General features: G+C 43.4%; 2 protein-coding genes across 16 annotated transcripts in view; both read right to left on the bottom strand.

Annotated features, from left to right (window-relative positions):
* Positions 1 to 13,203, bottom strand: part of LOC120742600 (RNA binding protein fox-1 homolog 2-like) — a 52,524-nt gene extending 39,321 nt beyond the window's left edge. For 3 of the 12 annotated variants that reach the window (XM_040046008.1, XM_040046016.1, XM_040046017.1), the window contains exons 1-2: positions 12,126 to 13,199; positions 1,384 to 1,434 (exon numbers count right to left, since the gene is read on the bottom strand). In XM_040046008.1, coding sequence (XP_039901942.1) covers positions 1,384 to 1,434; positions 12,126 to 12,380 — 306 coding nt within the window. In that variant the 5' untranslated portion in view covers positions 12,381 to 13,199. Of the gene's footprint in view, positions 1 to 1,383; positions 1,435 to 7,047; positions 9,446 to 11,679; positions 12,084 to 12,125 lie in introns of those variants that run through there. The other 9 variants (XM_040046020.1, XM_040046009.1, XM_040046007.1 and 6 more) reach the window with 7 other exon arrangements.
* A 2,829-nt stretch (positions 13,204 to 16,032) lies between these two features.
* On the bottom strand, positions 16,033 to 23,542 carry LOC120742593 (dynein intermediate chain 2, axonemal-like). 4 transcript variants are annotated; one of them, XM_040045992.1, is made up of 6 exons: positions 23,409 to 23,542; positions 22,298 to 22,406; positions 22,002 to 22,185; positions 20,499 to 20,660; positions 18,607 to 18,738; positions 16,788 to 17,766 (listed from the first exon to the last, which is right to left on the bottom strand). In XM_040045992.1, the coding sequence occupies exons 3-6, from the start codon at positions 22,182 to 22,184 to the stop codon at positions 17,485 to 17,487; spliced, it is 759 nt and encodes a 252-aa protein (XP_039901926.1). In that variant the 5' UTR covers position 22,185; positions 22,298 to 22,406; positions 23,409 to 23,542; the 3' UTR covers positions 16,788 to 17,484. The 4 variants fall into 4 exon arrangements, with proteins under 4 accessions (XP_039901928.1, XP_039901927.1, XP_039901926.1 ...); XM_040045994.1 differs by lacking the exons at positions 16,788 to 17,766; positions 23,409 to 23,542 and adding an exon at positions 16,033 to 16,072 and having other exon boundaries at positions 22,298 to 22,877; XM_040045993.1 differs by lacking the exon at positions 23,409 to 23,542 and having other exon boundaries at positions 16,787 to 17,763; positions 22,298 to 22,887.
* Between the last annotated feature and the right edge of the window lie 417 nt (positions 23,543 to 23,959).

Consider the following 23,959-nt stretch of genomic DNA (forward strand, 5'->3'; position numbering starts at 1 on the left):
CCCACGAGAGATGTTACCAGGGGTAGAGCAGGAGTGGAGTGCAGGGAGCAGAGGAGGGAGAGGAGACTAAATGAGAGGATGAGGTCTGTGAGAATCTCCATATTGTGATGCGAGGAGGGAGGCTGGGGGGCGAGAAAGCTCACAGGCCAACACTTCCCTCCTGTGGCACTGCCAGAGAGCTGCACGTCCCAAAACACAGCCCTCAGATGCACAAACGCTCGCACGAAGACAAAAAGCGCGCACACACACACACACACCCATAAACATACTCAAATGGCACGTGTGCATGCACACACACGGGCACTGAGCTGGTTTGAGCTGCTCAATGCGCTCTGCTGCTTGGAGGTAGATAAGAAAATAGTCAGCAACCCTGCCGCTGCACATATAAGTCACTAATTACTGAGAGCAATATGCTGGTGAGACATTCAGAATGAGAACGAAACAGAGAATATGAGAGAGAGGCATAAAGACAGAGAGAGAAGTGCGAAGGGGATGTGAACGGCGTTGTGAGAAAAGCTCCGCATACAGAGCGTGCAAAGCGAAGAAGGTGATAGCATAATTTCTCTCCACTTTCTAAGAATCAAGTCTTTGAAAGAGAAGCTCAGTCATCACTGGTTTCTCTTCCATCGATTCCTCGAAGAGAGATGAGCTACCAAAGGTGAGGCAAGGCTTTCATTACCGTCTAGATAATAATGTGGTCGTAAAAACAGACTGAATCCTGCTACATATGTGAGGATGGTGAGAACAACACTGCTAGTTTTTACTGTGCAAGAAGAATGACATGAAAGTGGACTATCACAAGTGTAACTTTCAATTTAAAAGGGGGCTGAGCCAGTCCATCTATCCTTATCATATGCCACGTATAGTATAAATTGATAAAAGAAGTTTAAAAGTAAGATCAGGCATCATCCTACTCAGACAGTGTTTTCAACTCTTGCTCTGTGTGACGTCAGTGAGAGCGGCTATCGCTCATAGGGACACCAAAGGCGCACAGTCGTGTCCAACCTTGTGCCTGTGAGGTGCAGCCAATCAGAATAAGGCTGGTTTAAAATGGAGATCAGCTTGTTTTAAAGGAGCTGCACCGACGATCAGGGATTATTAAACTGTAAACAAAACTATTTTAGCAGTGAACAAGAATATGGAGGTCAACATAAACATAACAGGTCCCATTTGAAGAATACCAAAATGTTTTATTTATCCCATGAACAAACAGTGTTTGATTCAAGTGGACTTTACAAACTCACTTCCAGCTTTTTACCATCAGACGACTGAAAGCAGGCGTACTGTTGAGTAAGTCAAGGTTTTGTATTTCATTAATTTTTTTTTTTTTTTTTTTGGCAATTTATTGTAACAGAGATTTGCGAGCAGTCACTCGTCTCTTACCTGACTGTGAGGTTGGTATCCATGGAAACCGGGATTTAAAGGCTCATTGTTCTGCAAGAGACAACAGGAGGGATGAGAGCAGCGTAAGTGGCTGTGCTTTTGAGAAGTGAGTGGATGCAGCAATGGCGCTCCAAAGAAACTTGTGCGTTTTAGATGACAAAAAAATCTCATCCTAACTTGTGAAAGCAGGAGGATTTATACTGTCACAACCCTTTTCTGTAATCTAAAAGCACAAGTCAAAGTACTTCAAGCATTTTGAGACCTTAAATGACACCCGAACACTAGCAGGGGACTAAAGTTCAAACGAGCAAAGACGACGTTCTTGCGTGGGAAAACAACTGATGAGTGAATGAAGTTAACAGTTAACATTCTTGTGGATGCCGTGACTGATGAACCATCACTGCAACTTCGCAAACTTTTCTATCCAGTCCCACCAACCAATCAAAATCCACCGAGCCCATCCCTCATCGCCCCTGCTCAGAAACCAGTGTTGTGGTTAATTGCTCTGTAATTACTTTTAATTAGATTATTTCTGTCTCTTTCGCTCCATTTTCTCTGTGACTATTATTTTCCCCCCTCTGTGTCATTTTGCCCCGGCAAGAAGAGCCATTGTTTGCTACAGAGCTCGGTGAAGAGGAAGGGGCAAAAATGAAAAGACAAAAAGGAGGCGGGAGATGGGGGAGGACTGGAACAATGGGGAAAGTTAACTAAATGATGATATTTTGACAGCAGTGAGAGAGATCACTCCGGTACAGTCTAGCCTGCTGGCATGCCTCGAAGAGAAAACATGACCGCCTAGCGAGACTCATGCCTCTGCTCTCGATAAGGAGCTGAGGCATGAGTCTCACTGGAGGGAGAAAGCGGGAAGGGAGGAGGATAAGGGGAAAGGCCTCCGAGGGGGGAAAAGAAAGAAAGATGTGTATGTGTACATGTTAGAGGGTGGGGGTGAGTTTGAAATCTTTTTTAGAACTGCTGATGTTTTCATTACATTTAATCAGCAAAATATTCCAAATCCATGTGCTGGTCATCAACCCCCTACACTTTGGCATGAACGCGCCCCTCAGTTCGGCCAGCACTTCGAGGGTGGGCCCCGTAATGCCGCAGCAATGAGAAGGGGCAGATTTGGCTTCTGAAGAGTGTCAACAGAGTTAACCTCCCGGCCCTGACCCCGATGCTGCCTGCCGCGGGAATTGCTCCATCGCTTCAAACGTTCATTCGGCCAATCGAGGGCAAGCCTTCGTGAGGAAGAAGGGGCCGGTAGGACCGCAGCAGATTGCGTAAACAGAAAGACAAACAGCTTTTAATCTGAAGAGGTTAGAGATATGAAGGCTAAGACCAAAACACAGATGGGATGATGATGATGATACACGAGAGAATGAAGAAATGGAAAGAAGTAGTGTCTAGACAGAGAGGGGGATAGAGGGAAGCCAAATGGGGAAAAGTGAGTATGATGTTTTGGTTTAAAAAAAAAAAAAAAAAAAAAATATGGACCAGATGTAAAGAATGGAAATAAGAAACCATTTCTTTTTTTCTTTTGATGCATGAGCTGTAAACTCTTAACTCTGGGCGGGTCTGTCCAGACTCGGGGCCCGTCCCCCCCTTGCTTGAAACAGCCCTTTCTTTGTCTCCTCTCCCCACTTCCTGTTTCATCTGGAACCAATTTCCCCCTCGTGCCTTGTCCCCAGGGGGATCACTCTCCTTGGTGCGCCGCGCTTACAGTGGGAATGGGCAGGCTTACATCGAACGACATACTGACCGCGTGGCGAGCTGCTGGTGCTCGATGCAGCGCATATGGAAATGCAGTAAAGGAGGCCCGTTCAGAGCAGAATTTAAAGTCCACAAAGCCCCAGGCGATGTCGGTGGGAATGACAAAACTTTCCTTTTTTGAATTTAAAAAAAACAAACAAAAAAAAACAACAACCCACACTGCAGTGTGTTTCAAAAAAGGCCTGAAGTGACGATGCGGTTTAAAACTGGAGCTGCACTGCTTATTTATTCTTTAAATGGTGGTAATTTAGCCATATGAGAAAAAAAAAAAATTACACCCAACTACTGGTGATTAATGACGTAAATGTGCATTCTCATCACACTCCCAGTCAAAGTAAGGGTGTAGGCACTGCACTACCAAGGAGGACAACTGGAATGCCACTGAAATCCAAACCAAAATTACCCGTGACCATCAAATTGCAGAGTCGCTGCTGGTTCTACTTTGGGAAGAAGAAAAAAAGCGAGAGAGAAAGAGAAAGAGGAGGAGAAGGAGTTTACGTAGAAGAACAGAAGGAGGGGAGAAGAGGGGGAGGAAGTTTAGCAACATCTGGAATCAATCTGTCTGCAAGAGAGGAGGGACTGGAAGAGACGGATGGGGAGGAAAGAAAGAAGCAGAAGAAGAAGAAAAGAACCAGATGAAAATAAGGACAGACACACAGGAGAAAGAGGAATGTGGGTAATAAGAGAGCCAAAGCCAAGAAAGGGGAGAGAAATAAAGCAGTAAAGTATTCGCAAAATGGAGACGATGAGTCATAAGTGAAGAATGCCATGTGATTTATATTTTCTTAAAGCAGGGTGGGGGAAGGAGCTCGAGGGGTTGAATTTGATACCTAGTTTTTACAGACTCGTTTACCTACCCCCACACAAACCCAGGCACACACAAGCACACACTGCCTTTGCCATATGGCTTTACATCACGTGGCTGCTGAAAGGTATACAAAAGTTTATTCCCGACAGCTTTTTATAAAATAAATAAAAATGAACGCAGCTGTGTTGCTTCGCTCGGTCTGAGCCCGTGCAGGTTCAGAGCTGTGCTTTCATGCCTCACTTCTGTAACTTTCCATTAAGTTAATTCCATATAGTTTGCGAGCGAGGAGGAGCCTTTGAAGGCGCCGGCCGGCTGACTGTGGAGGGCTTCAGTCTGCGCTGGCAGGGATCAGCAAAAGCACAGAAAAACCAGTCACACGCTCATAAACACTGACTCGACAGAGGGTAAAAACTAAAGGGCGTCTCTCTTGTTTATTTTCTCTCTCTCTCTGTCTCTGACTTGCTATTTTAAGAGGAGAAGGAAAGAAGTTGGGAAGTTGCTGGAGCAAATGGGTAGAAGCAAGGGAGGAAGGGAAAAAAAAATGGAGCAGCAGTGGTGAAGGAAGACAAAATGACATGAGGTCAACAGATGGTGAGAGGGGAGGGAGACTAAGGGAGGAGGGGAGACGGTAATTAGGCAGGCCGCTGCAGGCTTCCAGCGGTCCCAAACAGAACAGCCCGAGGAGGTGGCTTTGTGGTCTCATATCACCAAATGTTAGGGGGGGGGGAAATAAAAAACACACCTGCTCCCTCCAAATCATCATGAAAAAGACTTTTTTGATATATCTGCTGCTGCATGCCTATGTCTGAGGTGTGGCAAAATAATCTAGGAGGGGTGATTTGACTAATGTCAAATCACAGCTATGCTAACATCTGATCAGCTCCACAACCAGCTCTATCAAGTCAACAAAACCCAACCATGGAGGAGGAAACGTAGACACCAGCGTACCGTATTATAGCTATGGAGAAAAGTGCAGAAGAGCCACAAAGTGATGGATATGGTGGACTCGAGACGGGTGTATTAAAGCCGAGAGACGACGCTCAGAATGACAAATGCATTGGAGGTAGTCAATATGTGAGGACATAAGGACAAAGACCGAGAGGAAGCGCAGAAAGACAAGATGAAACACAAGCTTTCCCGAGAACTGAAGGCTCATTTATCACAACGGCATCTTTTTCACTTTACAGACCAAACTGTGCCCACACAATGGCACCGCTACAACTACCCGAGTTTCTCTCTTTTAAGCGATGTATTTTCTAAAAGAGTAGGAGTCTTCAACACCTCTGATGTGAACTGGACACTTTTTTTTTTTTGGTTTTTTTTGGTGGTGGTTCCGACTTTAATAAAATATAAAGCTCGAGGGCACTTTACTGGGTGGATTTATTGATGACTGTTTCCTCTGTACCGACTGTGTGGATTGCTAATAAAAACAGATGACCTAGGAATTGGGAATTATGCAGGTCCCTGTACGTCTCCGGATGAAGGTTCCTGCACAAGAAAGCACTCATCTATAGCTGGACCATATTGTTATTTCACTGAGTTATATTATCTGTTTGCCCATCTGTCGATAAACCTGTCCTAATCTTGTAAACGAGATCACACCTGCTCACTTAAACTCAAGGAGAAACCAGTCAGATTTGGGTGGTTAAAGTTTAAGAAAGCATCTGCAAACTTTACCACCACATTTTTGACCAAAGAAAAATCTTATCATTATTTGGTACTCATTACAATACTATAAAGAATTCCAGTCCTTTTTTCAATTATAAAACTGTCTAAATAAGAAACATAAAATGCAACTACTAAAAAGTGGAGGAAGAAAAATTCAATTAGCATGTTTAAGCCTCCTTTGAAACAGAGCAGCTCTAAAGCTCTGCAGGCCAGCTTTGAGTCAGCTTTCAAAACCAGACTGAGAACGTATGATTCATTATCCTGTTTTTATGCAAATGAATCACAAAAGTGGGCTACCTTGATAATAAACAAAACATTTAGGAGCCTCAAAGTTTTAAGAATAGCAAAAGTTAAGCGAGAGAGGCCAGTTTCAGTTTAATTTTGGCTAAAGACCAGCCACAGTTTGAGTATACCGGTAAGCTATTCTATTCTATTCTAAGCCAGCAGCGTTGGTGGTGAAAACAAACAAATCTGTGCACATACTGTTAAATTCTCCATTTTCCTCTTCAACTTTTCTTTTTTTGGATTTGGAATCCATAAGTAGGGGGGGCTCAGGACTTTTCATGTAAGTGTATAGACCCATGCTAACTACTCAAGACTACCTTTTTTTTTTTTTTTTTTTTTAATTACAAAAAAGTCTGGCCCTTTGGAAGTGAAATATAAAGAAATGGCCCAAGACTTTTGCACAGTATCAAGAACACGTGAAGGAAATTTCACTACATCTAGAACAAGCGTCACCTTTGAACTCAAGGATGAAGCGATTTAATTTTACCGCTCAATGGTCCTACACCCCTGTATCTCACAACTGTTTGTCCATTCATTCCAAATAATGTTGAGATTACAATCAAACATCTATTAGGTCAAAATGGTGGTGTTTAAAATAACCTTCTAAAGGCATTTACAATTTATTTGAAAAGGTCACATGTCAAGTTTGGACAGACAAGGCAGTTGTGTAACTATCTAAATATTGCAAGTGCCAAAAGTGTTTACTGGACAAATGTCCAGTTAGTGATTTAACAGATGTGAACTCTTTGTTGCCTTTATCACAAAGTAAAGCCGAGAATTTAAAAAAGATTTGATGAATGTTGTAAATAACACAACACAATAGCAAAAGGATCCAACTGTTAATGTGGCACAACTTCAAAGGTCAAACTGTAAATTAACTGGTACTGGACTAAGCCACCACGTTAAACGCAATTCATAAATTCACCATAAATTCCACCAATAACCTGCACAGGTTGCTTCACTCTTCTCTGTCAGATCTAATTATTGTTTCAGTCTGCCGAGGCAGAGCTCTTAGTGCACTGTGGACATGCTTTATGCTGTAAGGCCTCATTAATAAAAGCTTTAAAAGAACTAAATAAAAATCAAAGAAATACAAAACTATCGCAGTGCATTCAGCTGAAGTTGGGAAAACTCACATAGCAAACCAGGGTATCATTCATAGACAGCTGTGATGGGTATTGTGGCAGCACATCGCAGATGACCCCCATGTAAGGGAAGCACTGAATTGACATTTGGCTGTATGTGTGGGAGGAGATGGGAGCACATGTGACAGTTTGGGGGCAGCCTTGGGGAGGAGCTATGCTGGGTGGGGGAGCAGTGGCATGATGACTATAAAGGGAGTGCTAGCATGAAAGTGCCATCTGAAGGAGCTGAAACCAGGAAATCAAGTGAGAGAGAAAGGGATCTCAAACCTATTCTGATCTCTTTATGAATGGTGGCGTCCTTCTTTTGTCTGCTGTCGATGCTTGGGTAATAATGCTGTTGCGTAGTGAGCTGAGCTGAACACAAGAAGGGAGGGAGAAAAGAGGAGTTGAGCAACTGCATATGGGGAATTTTAGCTTATCGTTGCTGGTTCAAAAGTCAAGGGTGAGTCCACTGTGCTGTGGCTCAAAGTTTAACAGCAATCATTAACAGCTGCACAGCACCTAATGTGAGACCAGGTTGGGACTGTGTGACCCTCTGCAACACATGTTAGCACATTAGTATGTGCCGAACACACAACTGGTCCCACACCTCCCCGTCCTCCTAACACTTTCCACTTCTGGGGATATTTCTTCTTAGCATAATGGCAGCTGCTGACTTCTGGCTGCTTGTGACTAATGATTTTTTTCATTATCATTGAATCTGAGTGTTATTGTTATCTCAAGTCATCTTTTAAGGCTTTAATAGTCTTAAAATTGAAAAATGTGCATCGCAGCTAAACAAAAACCCTCTGTCCCTTTCAGTTTACAATAATGTATGAAGGAGAAAGGCAGTAAATCAACCCAATTGGGGTGGATGGAAAAAAAGAGAAAACTACTGATAAATCATGATCAAACAAAAATGCAGATTAATCTTCTCTTCACTTATTACTTGCCAACAAATCATTTTGTTTCTTCCACACAGGGTTTCCTGTTACCTCAATGACACTTTTCCCTGTCTTTGCATTTCTTTTTTCATCACTTTTACTAACCACTAATAAGTCTAGCTGTGCCAGTCAAACGAAGTCAGTGTTAAATCCAGGGATTACGCTCACGTGCAAACACGCAGGGATGAATAGTTATTACACACTTTGGGGATACATGCACAGAGGGTGTCTTAGTAGTGCCTGCAGAGTGTATGCGACAAAATTGAGGGCATGCAGATGTGCACATGGAGCCTCGTGTTTACCACATTATGACAACAATGCAATCACATGGACCCAGGCAGACCTTTGGATACATGCAACACACATGTAACTTGGCAACACTTATAATTGATTTTAATAGCTAAAGGATTTGGGGTTGATCAGCTTTTACACATCTCGCTGGGGAATGCTTCAGCTGGAAAATTTTGCTGTAGCTACGTCACAACCACAAACCCCTCCATAACCTACAGCATAATCTGAAGCGTACCTGCCCAGAAATGTCACTATAGGTTGGATTGGCCCATTATTGTGATTGGCCTGTTCAGCACAATTGATTCATCGTGTGCATTTTCGACTCGTCTTTTGCTGCAGTTGATGAATTTTTCAGTGAGAAAATAACAATCATCCTCTCACTATAAGGAATAATAATCATAACACATGATAATATATGGACTCACAAATGTCAGCAAAGGAAAGAAGATCACCAAAACTATTGGAATGGACATGAGGGAAATACACAAAGACCAATATGCACATGCCCATGATGCACAAAAAAAAGAAAAAGAAAAACAACAAGCACGGGGACTCTGGAGGGAATAAAGTCCACAACCACACTTTAAACACATAATGAACCAACACAAGCATAAATGCGAGCAACAACATTAGCCACTTACATGGTTTACATTGTAGGTTTGACAAAGACCCCCCGCAGCAGTCTAACGCAGGTCTTACAGTAAGCTCCAATCAAAACTCCTCACACATGCAGAGAGAAGCACAGAAACTACCGCCGGCAGAAATAACAGACGCAGTAAAATTTTACACTGCACTAAAATGAAACAAGGGCATATAAACTATTTAAACAAATTGTTAAATGTTCAGTTTTACATATTTTTAAAATATTTATGCATTTTTATTGTTTTTGTCCTGTGGCTTTGAGGGCCTAAGGGGACAAAAAAAGGAGGTGCAATTACGGTGGGTACATGTAATATTGTTGTGATATCCAAGGTTCATGAGACTTTAAAGTTCTTGTTGCAATTTACTTTCTTGCCTGGGCTTCGGGGGTATTCTTTAACGTCTCTTTTCTCAGGCAACCATCAGCTCTCATGTTCGCAGCACAATAAGTTCTGAAGCTGCTCAGCAGACTAAACTTTAACTTCACTTGTTCCACGAGAAGTAATGATTCTCAGTGCTATGGCTGCTGCTTGTGGTGAACACTATGAATAAAAAAATAAAAAATAAAAACGTGCGCTATCCTTGATAATCTTTTTCAGTGATCTGTTCATACATACCGCCCACACCCCCCACCCCAACTCCACCCTGGCCCCATTAAAGCGATCGCTCTGGTTAATGCCCTCTCCTAAATGAGCTTTGATCTCGTTAGCGCGACACAAAGCCTCTTTACTACCAACGATAGGACAAATCGGCTCTCCGAGAAACGCGGAAAGAGGGAGAGTTGGATACTGTACTCCCACTACCTCAGCGCAGACAACAGTGCTGCCTCAAGGGGAAGCATCAATAAGACCAACAGAGCGTACCAAACATACAAAGAAAGAGCGCATAGGGGGAGATGAAGCGGAGGGGGAAGGGGGGAAAAGGAGAGAGAAAAATAAGACAACACAGCTGGGAAAAAGAAATGGATATTCCACCGATTTGAGTGATGGGAGACGGGCTGAGAAATGAAGACATTATCAAAGATGGCAGTGGGGGAGATAGATGGGGCGGCACAGAGGAAAGAGTGAATCCGGGGGGGGGGGGCTTGCCTCAGTGGCACGCTGAAAGCCTGTGAACCAGGAGTCAATTAGCAATCTGGAAATATGCCTGGGGGGAGGCAGGAGGGGGACAAATCAGAGGACAGATAAGGGTGGGGGTGGGAAGGGGTGCAGTTTGTATGAGGTGGAGCGGGGGAGGAGAGCAGCAACAACAAAAGAGGGGAGGCTGCACTCTCGTTTATTATTACAGTCCTGATTTACAGTCAGCCTGGAAGGTCAGAAGTATACCAGCTCGAGCTCACTGCGGGAGCCCTACAGTAATTGCTGGGTGCATTTAGTTCAAGGAACATCCACTGGAGTCATCATCTCCATCGCGAGCAGCCATGCAGCGCCCGAGAGCTACTCGATACATCCCCTCAATGTCATTTTCCGATTTATTTATCCTTTGCATAAAGTGTCACTGAGCTGATTATCGTCATTCAGGCCCTGTCCTCATGCTTATCTCTCCCACAACTGATGGTGTCATGCCTGCCATCCATCACTTCCCTCGCATACTTTATCATGCCGCCTGATGGATGCAAACTAACCGCTCAGATTTTCACTCTGCCATCAGTCTCCTTTATCCCACCTCCCCCCCCCCACCCCAAAATCCCCACATCTATCCATCTATCAGTCCCCAGTCACACCTCTCTCTCTCTCTCCTCTAATCCACTCGCACATTGTGCCCAATTAAACCACGATCCTCGCTTTCCCCTCTTTATCCTCCACGTGCAACCTTCGGCGCACTCTCTTTCTCTTGCTGTAGCCTCATCCTCCCTTTTATTCCATTTACACGACCCCACCCCGACCCCAACAATCAATACAACCGATGGGCAGCGAGAATCCATCACATGCCGCCCTGCTCATTGTCACATCATCTTTGCCAGCGGGCTATAACCTTTTCCCATCATCAACATCCATCCTCTGTGAGGCTCACTGAGCATCACAGCATCACACTTGGACCTTTCTGTCTTTGCAGCGGGTCAGCTGCACAGCCCATTGAAGCATTTTACCAGTTTCCCCAGGATTCAATTACCTGCAGACGACCTCAAGTCGTGTCCGCCTGCCCTTCGACTACCGTTAGAGCAGTTTCCCTGGTCTTTGAAAAAGAAAAAAAAAAAAAAAAACCACCAGACGTCAGCTGAAATTTTTCTCTTGTACTATTGCATTACAGGGGCACTTCAAAGCATGTGTGTGTAGGTGTAGGAATGATGCGTGCTGTGTGTTTGCAAGAGAGAAATAAATAGCAAGAGATCCAGGCAGAACAAGTGAGAGGTGCACCCTGCGCCTCGGCAGTTCTCTAGTTTACTGTAACGTACACAGGTTGGTCCGGGGAGGCAGGAACGGACGCTGATGCTTTGCTGTCTCAGCAGTCGAGTCATAAAAGCAAGGGAAGACCCGTGTTAAGGAGGGGCCCCCAGAGACCCTTCGCTCCTTCAAGCTCAAAAAAAAAAAAAAAGGCTCTGTTCTTTGTCTTTCTCTGTGGTGACCCCTCCCCCAATCCTTGTCTGCCTCTCTCTTTTAACACCTAGCGACAATCATGGGGGGGCACGGAGCCATTAAATGCCCTGCATGTGTGTGTCAGGATTTCTGAAGACTCACTGACAAATTATCCGCACAGTTCAAAGTAATTTCATCCACATAAGTATAAAAATACAAAATCCCTCGCAACATGTGACAAAGCACTGGTTTACCTTCTGTGAGGCAGGCATGATGAATGGCTCTGATCTTTGCCGTGGTGTCTGGGACTGTCATAGCAATGGAGCCTGGATCATATTACCTTTGTCTGGTTTGGTAAGAGCAGCACCAAGAGGAACAAACAGCAAGCCTCGATAATCACAGCAAGCAACGCGTTTACTACTGAGACACTTTTCCTGCGTTTCGCTTGTTATAATTAAAGGATTTGCTGTTGCAACGATGCATGATTATCAAGAGGGGAAAATGCGCGCGTGGAGGGGGGGGGCTGTCAAAAACATCATCATCCTTCCTAGCTGATGCTTAGAAACAAACAGAAAAAACAGCGAAGAAGGAAAAGGAGGGCGGATGATACTGAGTTCAGTGAGCAGCATTTGTAACAGATGGAAACAAAAAAGACACAGATGTGAGAAACATATCTTTTGTGTTTACACTGCATTCATACCTGGCCAATGTCACCGACAACACTCCCGGTCCCGTCTATCCTTGGTCTTTTGCACTCCGCCCCGGACAAGTCAGTGAGGGCAGCGGCAGTCTGAGCGTCGGGCTCCGGATCTCCTCTCTTCATCCCTCGGACCACGGCTGGACCCCCGGCCGCGTTTGCATGGGGTCCGGCTGCTGTATCAATGTCCCTTTCCCGGTCCATTATTCCCCGACTAACGGGTAGCATAATAGATGCAACGTCGGTCGACATTAACATTGGACGGGAGACAGTCACCAGTCAAAAGTCTCTTTGGCTTTTTCTTTTCTTTTGTTACCTTTGCCTTCTCCTTTTGGTTTGTCCACGGCTCGATATTCACAATGGATTTGGCTTTTCCCAGACAGATAATATTGAACGGATTTTCATCAATATACACAAGCTTGCACTGTTTATTGTCTAACTTAGCCTTAGCTATGCGAGACACCCCTTTAAAACCATGGCAGAATCCAACACAAAGCACATTAAGTACAGTTGTCCCTCTCTTTCTTTTTTCCCCCTGAAAAAAGAAAAACGACGACAGTGTCCTATTTTAATAAAGATCACACGTCCGACTCTCGGATGCCTGACAAGCTAATTAGCTAGCTAACATCGGCTAGCCTGCTAGCATTACATTCCGCTAGCTCTCTTTATAAATGTGGCTCGGAGAGCACACTCTCGCTGCCAAGAATAGAAAATGTTGGAAATTAGCTTCGCGTAATACTATTCCTTCTGCGGGGCCAGCCAGTCACCCTCTCCTCTCGCCCCTAAACGCGTGGGGATTTTTTCTTTTGCAGTGAACTCCTCTGTGGTTCCTACCAGCTTTCCCCTTGAATTCTCTCCCTTCTTGTCCGTTCCCTCGCCTCGGTCTGCTGTGGATGAGTCTTGGCGTGCGTACCTTGGCTACCGACGAACACGATTTCCTCTGGTCTCAGTCCCAGTTGGTGTAACTCGTAGTGTGTAGGGAGCCCGAGTGCGCTGATCTGCGGTCAGATTTGCCCGTGAACACCGGGCTCGCGGACAGGGGGAGTGAGGTAAGGCGGGCTGGTCTGAGGTCTGCCTTTCCTCGGTCTCCTTCTCCTCCTTTTTTCCCTCCTGATCCCACCACCTCAGAGCTCCCTCCTCCTCAACCCTCAGTTATTTATTTATTTTTTCCCAGTTAATATAAAAAATGCACTATTTTGCAGGTCGTGACGATGCCCAAAAATTATTATTATTTGCGCCTAAAATTACCTAAAATGTTAAGCAGAAAATACATAATAATAATAATGAATAATAGTAAAATATATAAATATTAATGAAATATCTCGAAAACACAAAAGCCACATTTTGCTTTTGAACAACACATGATTATTATTATTTTTTATTTATTTATTTAGTTAGTTATTTTTATTGGGAGTCAGCTACTCCCATTGTAACAGTTTTGTAGCAAAATACGCCTCCAATATTTACAAAAAGGAAACTTACATAACCACATAAATGAAAACACGCAGCTAATAGCCAAAGGCCTAAAGGGGGGGATTAAACAAATCAATCAATCAAAGGAGCCCAAAACCGGCCTTTCCACTTTCGGTTTTTAAGCAACGCTTCACAGCACAGTCGTGTTTCTTAATGTTGTTGCGCCCCCTTGTGGGTCTTCAGTCACAAAGAGTCCGATAGGAAACCGCTTTCATCCTGACTACCGGGCTTTGATGTTATATAATTCATACAAAAAGTAACACTTATCAAATACAGTTGCTGATGTGAGGAAATGTTTACAGTGACCAACCAACAGAAAAAATAACTAAAAATACTTGAGCCGTAAATCCTGCACCTCACCTGTGTTTAATCCAGCTGGTTAAGAGGTCACAGGGCATTTCAGGAGGAGGATTCGTTACTCATTTAACAGAGTTTTTTATTTGACTTTGTCTGATTCCTGCCTACTGCTATTTATTCTATATTGATGTCACTTGCTGAGGGTAGTAGTAGGCATAGTTTATTTGCAGATCTCCAGCTACACTCACTGGCCACTTTATTAGGTACATCTGTTCAACTGTTTGTTAACACGAGTACCTGCGTAGCCAGTCACATGGCAGCATTTCAATGCATTTAAACATTTAAACAGGTGGGTACATTATGTCACTCAAGAATCTGAGTGTGATTGATGGTGACCCTTGATCTCAGGACTTTGCCTTTGACCTTTTGACCTTTCTGGAAGCTTGTCAGGTGTGAGAAGCGTGACCAATTGCCATCACAAATTTCCTACCACACAGAAAGGAGCACAGTTCATGATTGAAAAGCAAACATACAAGCAAGGAATTACTTTAATCTTTTCTACTTTTTCTTTTATCCACACTTTGGAGAATTAAGCCTTATAGAAAGACCTACTTGTTAAAGCAAATTTAGAGTTACAACTGTTGTTCACTACAGGGAATCGAAGCATATTCTTTGTTAACATGTATCGCTGTCAGGGTGTGGGTTCAGGAAGCAGACCCCAACGCAAGACTCTTCCGAGACAAAGCAGTGAATTTATTAACAGTGATGACAACAAATATATACAAATCTTCAGCATTGTGGCTTTCCAAGGTGATCTTCTCGATTCTCCCCACACAGTGCGAGTGTTTGTGACAGTGAATAAACAGTTTCCATATCTGTGCTCTAATCTGTGTCTCTAATAAACAATCAGCTGCAGCTGGTGACGGCTTATGAGCGGCAGTTGAGGCTGTCTCCAGCGTGGGAACACTTCCAGCTCGAATGATCACCCGGCGTCCAAAACTTCTGGGAGTGCTCGCCAGAATTTCAAGTATTTCAGCTGCCAATTTTTACACTCATGAGTCTAGTATATTTTTCTCTCTGTCTCTCTCTCTCAGACACAGACACACTCAGACACCACCGTTGTCATTATATAGCTTGCTGTTCAAACTGATGCTCAAATTTCCAAGCACCTCCTGAACACCTCATCCTTTTTTTAACCCATGGCAGCTGTACTTTATTACCTTTACACATATGACTGGAGCAGAATTTTGAGCAAGCAATAAAAACCTAAGATTTTAAGAATTATTCAGTCAGTATAGTATTTTGTTAAACTTTATGGCATCATTGTGATATCCAAGTAACCTCTGAAAAAATAAGTAACTGAAAAAGTCACTTAGATGAGTGATGAAACAGTTCTCCCACTCAAAACACCATGTCCAGATGAACAAAATCCCCTTTTTGGGAAGTATGTTTTTAATTTTAATCAGAGGTTTGCCATCACTGATTCCTACTTGGTACACATGATGGATGACTCTTTGATGTCCTCAGACCAAATGCGAGCAGTCCTGTCCTGTGTGGAGCTTCACTACATTGAAGCTCCACACAGCGTCATGTAGGATACGAAAGCTGTGGTTTGTCCAGCAGAATGATGCTGCTGAACCCAAACTGTTTCTAACGCTTGTTCTTCCATACTCTGGGATTTTGTCCAGAATAAGTGAAAGTGACTATACAAAACATTTTCTAAAATCAGTCATCAGACCTTTTACTTTGTTTAAATAGTAATAGGATTCCTCACATCATTTTCAATGTTTTCATGGTGCAGGAAGTGGAGTGATCCAGACTGGATGTGCCCAGGATGACCCTACATACAGCTCCAGCACAAAAACCAAACTCCCAGAATGAAAGGCAGCAGGCAGCAGTGGGGATACTCATAAGTCTACTGTTGGAGCTTACCAAACTGAATCAAACACGTTCAGTAATAATGATGTAGTTGAAGCCACATAACAGAGAACTGTTTTCTAAATCCTAAAAACGGAAATACCTCTCACCACGGTGGCCTCAAACTCAAACTCCAGACAGGCAACTCCTGTTCGGATTCCCTGTAACACAAAACATTGTGCAGTGAACATATTGATCCTGATGTGGTGTTAAGTCAGCCTGTGGACAGGCTGGTGACAGTACGTTTGATCTCATTAGGATCTCTGAGGACACAGAAAGTACAACAATTACCAGTCAGGATGCTGATTGGCTAGAGATCGGACCAGGGTTGAGAATTAGAGGAGTATACTGACCATCGCTGACGGGTCAATTCCATAACCAGTAGTTTTTAGACCCATTGGTCATTTTGTGTGTGGCGTACAGGCCTAGCATGAAACACTGTGATTTTGCTCCAGTTTTTTTGCTCCCTCTCCTGCTGTTGTGCGCAGCTGTTTGTCCTATGCAGTTAGGAAGAGACAGCAGAACTCCAGTGTTAGCGTCCCTTTGCAGTGTGGTGGCTGTATATGTTTTGATGATTTACTCATGCTCTGTGGAGAGGAGTGTATCTGCTTTCATCTAATCTTCTTGACATTTGTTTAGCTTCTAAGTTTTGCCTTTTTCTCTTGATGATGAAAGGGGCTTGTGTGTCTCTTTTAGTTAAGATTCATTTAGTTTTCAGCTACTTCCCCAGATAACCCCGGACACTGCATGAGATGGCACATCAGGAGGGATATTATGTACCTTATGTCAACCCAGTGATTTATAACCCTGGTTTATAACTGAGGAAATAATAAAGGAAGTAGTAAGAGTTAATAACAGTTATAACGTTTTATGAAAATCATCACATTATGATATTTCTGAACTTGGTACTAATCAATAATCATATGTCCAAAAATAATAAATAAAATAATAAATTAAGACAACTGCTTTTGGGGGGCTGTGTGTATGTGTGAAAATGTGTTGAACGACAATAAAAAGGTTTTTCTTAATTAAATCGGTGCTTTTGTAACAACAGAGGCCTGTGAGGATGGAGGGAGCTGGAGGCTGCATGCCGCACTGGCATTGGAAGGCTTTAATTCATTTTACTTGTGTTTTTTTGATTCAAAAAAGGAAAATCTGTCACTGCCGAGCAGCCAAAAACAGGTAAATGGACTCAGGTGCAGACAACACTCAGAGTTGCAAGGTGTGGATGTTACGCAACTGTTTATTACTGCAAATAGAGTGACACAAACTGTGGGGTGAACAACAAAATGCAAATGACCTAAAACTATGAACTAAGGGCGAGAAGTAGAAAAATCCTCTGGAAGGGAAACAACCACTAAGAAAGAAGTATTAACTAAAGCAATACTAGTGGGCACAGGCCACAAAAGTACACTATGAGTTAATTCATACAAAACTTCTTGAACAGTATCAAACACTCGGTCAATGAAACAAGCTAAAGTTTCTGTGTTAAGTTATGAGCTTATATACACACTATGGCACAGCTAGACATCACTAAAAGAATCACACAACAAAAACATGACCATGAACTAGACGTACGCTTTATGTGCCGTGAAAAAGGTCCTGGGAATTAGTCTCATGCTGTAAGGGGAGCAGCTAAGGAACCCGACACTGGGTAAAATCCCGAGCGTGAACCCTATGCTGCAGGGGAAGGGAGGAATGCAAGTGGAATGCAAGTGGGGTCAGGTATTAAAATGTGATGGGCAGTGATTAGTAACAGTCTTAGTTGTGCAGGCGGAGGCGAGACGTAGATGGGAAAGGAGAGGGGTCCGGGTGAGGCGTGAACGGAGTCCGAAAACACAAAAACTGTTGCAAGCTGGGCAGAGAGGCAGGCGCGTGGAACAAAGAAGCTGCGAGCAGACCGGCGTCGGACTGAGGTCAGGAATATGGAGGTGAAGAGCTGGCATCCAGCGGGCTGCTGAGAGCAGAGGGAAAAACAGAATTAAAACAGAGTTTAACTATGACGAGGTTCTACGACTGTGAAGCCTTCACTAACGAGGGTTAGTCGACATCCTGGCACTGAATGTTTGAGACCACCGGCACGCTGGAAAAATCCAGAACTCACCCGGACCATGACAAAATCTGAATTAGTCAGTCTACACATGCTCCAACACATTGTGAGGTGATTGTATTGGAGCGAGAATACCCAAGAGAGTCAGGTGCGTCTTCACACATCGGCCAGTGTAGGTAAAAATGACAATCTCGTTGACTCATGAAGCAAACCCTGAGCTGTGGCTCCTCCTCCCGATCCAGCGATAAAGCAATTTAAACTAGAGGTGGCCCTACCCTTTACCATTGAAAAAAACAACAGTGATCAATAGAGCAATTTCAGATAGGCAGACTCTTGCTTTGACCAATCAGAGAGATTGGGTCTAACCTGAACTGGAAGTTATCGCCTGTCAGAGTTTGAGGTAATGTCAGACCAGTAGAAAAAAGTTACGTTTTTACTGTAACACCACAAACATTTTTAACAAAATATCTTCATAACTTGAAATGCAAATAGAAATTTTTAATTTAAAAATGTATCCACAAGTTTTGCAAACAACAAAGTTACATGCAATCTTTTACCTAAAAATGCATGCAATTGTTTGATTGGTTGACATGGTACAGTGATGCTTATTAACTCAATATGTACATAATTTTCTGGGCAAAAAACAAGAAGCTTCAGGTTATCCATCATCCGCATGTCATAAACGAGGAGGACAGAATGCTTTACATTAATGACTATGATGCTAAACACCCCTCATGTCAGCCATACCTGAAGACATTGATGGTGGCTGACGCTATATTCTGATGGTGGCTCCTGAATTTCCTCCACCACCTCCTCATCCTCGAAACACTCCTGATAGATGTCCACAGCCTTGTTCTGTCTGATGCAGTGCTCCATGACCTGGACAACATCATACCATTAGAATGAGATCACAGAATGAGGGGTGTGACCAGAGCCAGAAATGCACTCATTGATCCTTTTGTTGATTTATTGCTATCATCATACACTACTAATCAACTAATCGAAGTGCAAGTGTCACAGTCTGTTATTTATTCTCCCTCCATGCAAGGCAACATCCAGGGGTGGTGCTGTGGGTTCAGCATGGCTGGCAGCCATTGTTCAATCATGCCTCCCCTACTTCAGTTGGAACGCTGGGGCCTGGAGGAGAGAGCTGCGGACTGCCATGCACCATGAGCAGCCGATGGGAGCGAGAACAGTCGCAGTTCTTGCTTTTTCTGTTGGGGGAGGCCCAAATAGTGCCATTCAACCTTCAGCATCAGCAAGGGGCTGTTTTTACAATGTCTGCCAGGTAATTCTACACCGACTGGGTAGAGGGCATCAGAGGGCCACTACCGCCGTTTCTGAGGAGGACGGATGGAGCCGGGGGACAGGCCCTTTGCATATGCTAATGCACAATGCAATAGCCAGAGATGCAGCCTGGGCCAACAAGGAAGAAGCTCCACTGCTAAACCTCCTTGTACTGCAACAATTTGTGAAGGGGCTCCCGGCAGGAACAGCGGAGTGGGTCCACTACCATCAGCAAGCGAGCCTCAAACTTTCTATAACACTGGCCAAAGACTAGTGGAAATTAAACAAAGGGGCAAAATATACAGCCTAAGGCTGCGGTTAGCTCCTGCGTGACACACACCTTGACTTTGGGAACAGATTGATGTGATTGCTGTGATTGATGCAATATTTGGCCACATTGCTATAACGACACCACTTGATTACTTCACACGCATGCTACCAATTATCCATAAATTGCTGCTTAAGGAACTAAGGACTAACGGAAAATTTTAAATGCAAGTTCTTTTTTCTAATGTGTTGTACAACTATCAAATTCATTTTTTTATGTTACATAGTAATATGGTCCTTACCAATTGTGAAACTAAATTAATTAGTTTCATAGATCTAATCCATACTGCTCCTTTAAGGCAGCAAACTCGCTATATTCTATTCATTATACCAATTAATAACACCAGTGGTAAACAAAAACACTACTTTAAAACAACTCAGTGCAAATAGGCATGCATGTTCATTTTCTTTCAACTCACAACAACAACTCAACTTCCAAACCAAAACACTAACACAAAGGAGTGTGAGTTTAGACAGCACCAGTTAGCTAATCACATAGAACTGTAATCTTTGACATTTGTTTACCAAGTGAACAGCTTTAACATTTAAGCAGCTGCAACTGTTAGTGCAAACACTGTGTATTTATAAGGAAAGAGCTTCAGGTCTCCAGATCTACTAGCTAACAAAAGACACGTTACGCTTTCACCTGCTTCTCTGCTTCAACAGCAACAATGTTCCTCTTACGTCAGAGGCACAGCTACAGCAAGTGTAGAGCTAAGCAGCCTCACCAGCGTAACCAGTGTTGCTCTTTTAGCTTTGAATGTTTTAACTTAAATGCATTTACTACTTGAGTAATAATTCCAACAAAAGGCTTCTACTTTTATCTGTTTGTTACAGTGGGCTACACAACATCCATAAACAACATGCATCCATTCAATATCGATCCAGCCAACCAACATGCATCAACCCAAACATCCATAAAGCCAGCAACCATCCCGCCAACATGCATCAACCCAAAACTCCAACCAGACAGCATGCATCATAGTAAGACGAGGTGGACTGCTGTGGATTCATTTGAAACTTACGCTGCCCAGCTGCAGAACACTGTTGATGAAGCTCTCGTCCTTTTCCACCTTATTCCTGAAAAGGCTTGTTTGTTCCTTCTCAGCAGGGTCGATGTCCTTGGGCCACCCCCCCACCACTTGGTTTACTCTACAGCTTCTTGTCTCATGAAGTTTTGTGTTCACCTGAAAACAACAAGTAACACCTGAGCTTCACACAGACAGGTAATTCACACAGTGCACTGTTAATCAGGTCACTAATCAGAAGGTTGGTGGTTCAGTCCTTGGCTGCATCCCTTGGGCAAGATACTGAACCCTGAATTGCTTTCTGATGCATTCATCAGAGTGTGATAAAAAACACAGAAAAGTTGCTTTTATGAATGGGTGAATGAGGCATGTTCTGTATATAAGAACCAGTCTCTTTACTATGTATGTAATTTCAACCCATCTGGCAATCCAGTTCAAGATGTGTGTAGGTGATCAGTTACTGCAGGAGCGTCACACTCATTTTAGCTCATGGACTGCTTCTAGCTTGATTTATCCTAGCCCAATACTAATAAGATAATAATAATGAATACTGTATTGATCCCCGAGGGAAAATCCCTCTCTGCATTTAACCCATTCACTCAGAGAAGGAGTGGGAAGCCACTGGGCACCCAAAGAGCAGTGCGTAGAGACAGCACCTTGCTCAGGGGTACCTCGGGGGAGCCGTTCAGTGGATTTGAACCCCCAACCTTCCAATCATAGGGCCACCACTGTACCTACTGAGCTATCCCTGCCCATAACTCTAGAGCAGGGGTGCCCAATCCCGGTCCTCGAGAGCTACCGTCCTGCAGCTTTTAGATGCATCCCTACTCCAACACAGCTGAATCAAATGGTTTGATTACCTCTTCAGCATGCCATCATGTTTGGCAAAGGCCTGATAACAAGCCATTCATTTGATTCGGGTGTGTGGGAACAAGGATGCATCTAAAAGCTGCAGGACGGTAGCTCTCGAGGACCGGGATTGGGCACCCCTGCTCTAGAGTATTCACATTTCTCTGTGTAAAGGCGGCTGATCTGACAGTGTCCACGACTCATAAATAATTTCTAAAACTCATCAATAGCCTGAGATGTTTTCAGAAAAATAGAACATCTCCATTTTTGCAACCTACAAAGAAACACTGCAGTAGAAAATTGGAGAAAACCATCAGCATGGCTCCTCAGGCTCACAGTCTATGATGGGGCAGGAAATTAATTCTCCCAAGGGGCCACATAACAAACTGGGACTGGGAAGTTCTGGCAGATCACGGTAACATATTGTGGTCTTGTACCTCTATTCAAACTTTTTGGAATGAAGTTTAAGTAATAAGTTACTTAAGTGGCAGGTAATTTCAGACTGACATAAGTCATTTCAGTCTGCATGCATCAAGACCCTTCAGATTCATACAATTTTGTTTTTAACTTTTTCTGTAATAATTATTTTATTATTTGATTTTGATAATTTAGTTGATAATTATCCCATGATCTCTTGGGAGTGAGGCTCACCTCATGCTCTGACATCTCCACACCTGTCTGCGTGGCCAGGTCCCGGTGGCTCTTCTGGCTGAAGTTGAGGGCCAGGCTTGGGTCCGGGTGGATGTCCACCAGCAGCTCAGCAGGCGAATCCGAAAACTGACACTGACGGCCAAACTCGCAGCAGTGCTTGGAGTAAGCATAAGTGTTTTCCATGCTGCCATGAAAACACAGAAGAGCCTGCTACTGTACTTGATTCTCTTAAGTGCAGAGGTGGGAAGTGACGAAATGCAAATATTTTGTTACTGTACTTACTTAAAGTAACTTACTTAATGTGGCCGGGGTGTGTGATCTTTCTTCCCCTTCTGTGTATTTAGTAACGGTGGAGCCGGAGGAGCGGATTGGTTGCAGCAGCTAAGGTGTGCCTGTTTCCTGCGTCTGAGTACCGAAAACAACAGTATCAGCTGCTGAGTATTCAATAAAAGCCACACTGAGCACGCAAAGATTGTGTGTGTTGGGTCGATTTCTTCACACTTAGCAGAATTTAAAGACATCTGTATTTTACTTGAGTAGTTTTTTCTCACTACTTTTTACTCTTACTCCATACATTTTTAAACAAATATTTGTACTTTCTGCTCCTTACATTTTCAAAGAGGCGCCTCTTTTGTTTTAATGCATTTCGGAGGAGTTATTGTTTCACGTTACTATTAGCCTCCAAAAATCTTTGTTTATTATGCAGCAGCCTATATTATAGGATAATGAGAGATGATTTCTGCCAAAGTAAGGGGTTAAAGTGGAGCAGTGTTTTGTTGATGTTTGTTTCTTCATTTTGTTTTTGCCACAACACCAGAACGGAAGTGCAGGTAATAATAATAATAATGGATTGCATTTATATAACGCTTTTCGAGATCCTCAAAGCGCTTTACAATTCCACTATTCATTCACTCACTGGTGGAGGCAAGCTACAGTTGTAGCCACAGCTGCCCTGGGGCAGACTGACAGAAGCGAGGCTGCCATATCGCGCCATCGGCCCCTCTGGCCAACACCAGTAGGCAGTAGGTGAAGTGTCTTGCCCAAGGACACAACGACCGAGACTGTCCGAGCTGGGGCTTGAACCCGCAACCTTCCGATTACAAGACGAGCTGGAAGTGCAGGTTACCATAAGTTGCGGTTGTGCTACTTCAGCATCTAGCTAGTCCTACAAGGGAGTAGCGAGCATCAAGGGAGCGACTTTTTTAAAGTGCTAAAGTTAGCACTGCAGCTAACAGTAATCTTTCATAAAACTACTAAGGTAAAAGCAAGGTTATTCTTTTTTCCCTCTCTTTTGTCTTTGAAATCAGTTTAACTTTAAAAAGACTTGTCATGTGAATTTAAATGTCAAACTTGTATTTTTATGGTCATAAAAATAAAACAGTACAGCACTGAGAGTTTTTTACTCACCACAGTAGTCAGCTAAGTGGAATGAGGGCGGTTGGCGCGGCGAAAGATGAGGTGTTCAGGAGGTGCTCGGAAATTTGAGTTATAAAATGATAACGGGTGAGCGCGCATTTGTCTGAATGTGTCTGTGTCTGAGAGAGAGAGAGAGAAATACACTAGACTCATTAGTGTACAAATTGGCAGCTGGAATACTTTTAAGTTCTCTTTATGGTTTTTTGTTTTAAAATTCTGTTTTACTTCCAATAGTTTATATTGAAACACATGCAGATTGAAATTAAATTTGAAACATGATTAAATTTAAATTTGTGTGTGTGTGGTGGTGTGTGTGTGTGTGTGTGTGTGTGTGGTGTGTGTGTGTGTTGTGTGTGTGTGTGTGTGGAGGGGGGGGGGGGTTGCAAGACAGAGAAAAAAAAGTAATGAGTTGACAGTTAGTATCAGCGAGTGAGTGACATACAGAGAGAGAGTGGGACTGGCATCAAATGAACTGTTTTGTAGTCTATTCCATGTCTCTGCTGAGAAAGCTCAAATCTCAACTGTATTTTCATTCTTTTAGA

This window comes from Simochromis diagramma, unplaced genomic scaffold, assembly GCF_900408965.1.
Source record: "Simochromis diagramma unplaced genomic scaffold, fSimDia1.1 OVJJ01000150.1, whole genome shotgun sequence".
Taxonomy (NCBI): domain Eukaryota; kingdom Metazoa; phylum Chordata; class Actinopteri; order Cichliformes; family Cichlidae; genus Simochromis; species Simochromis diagramma.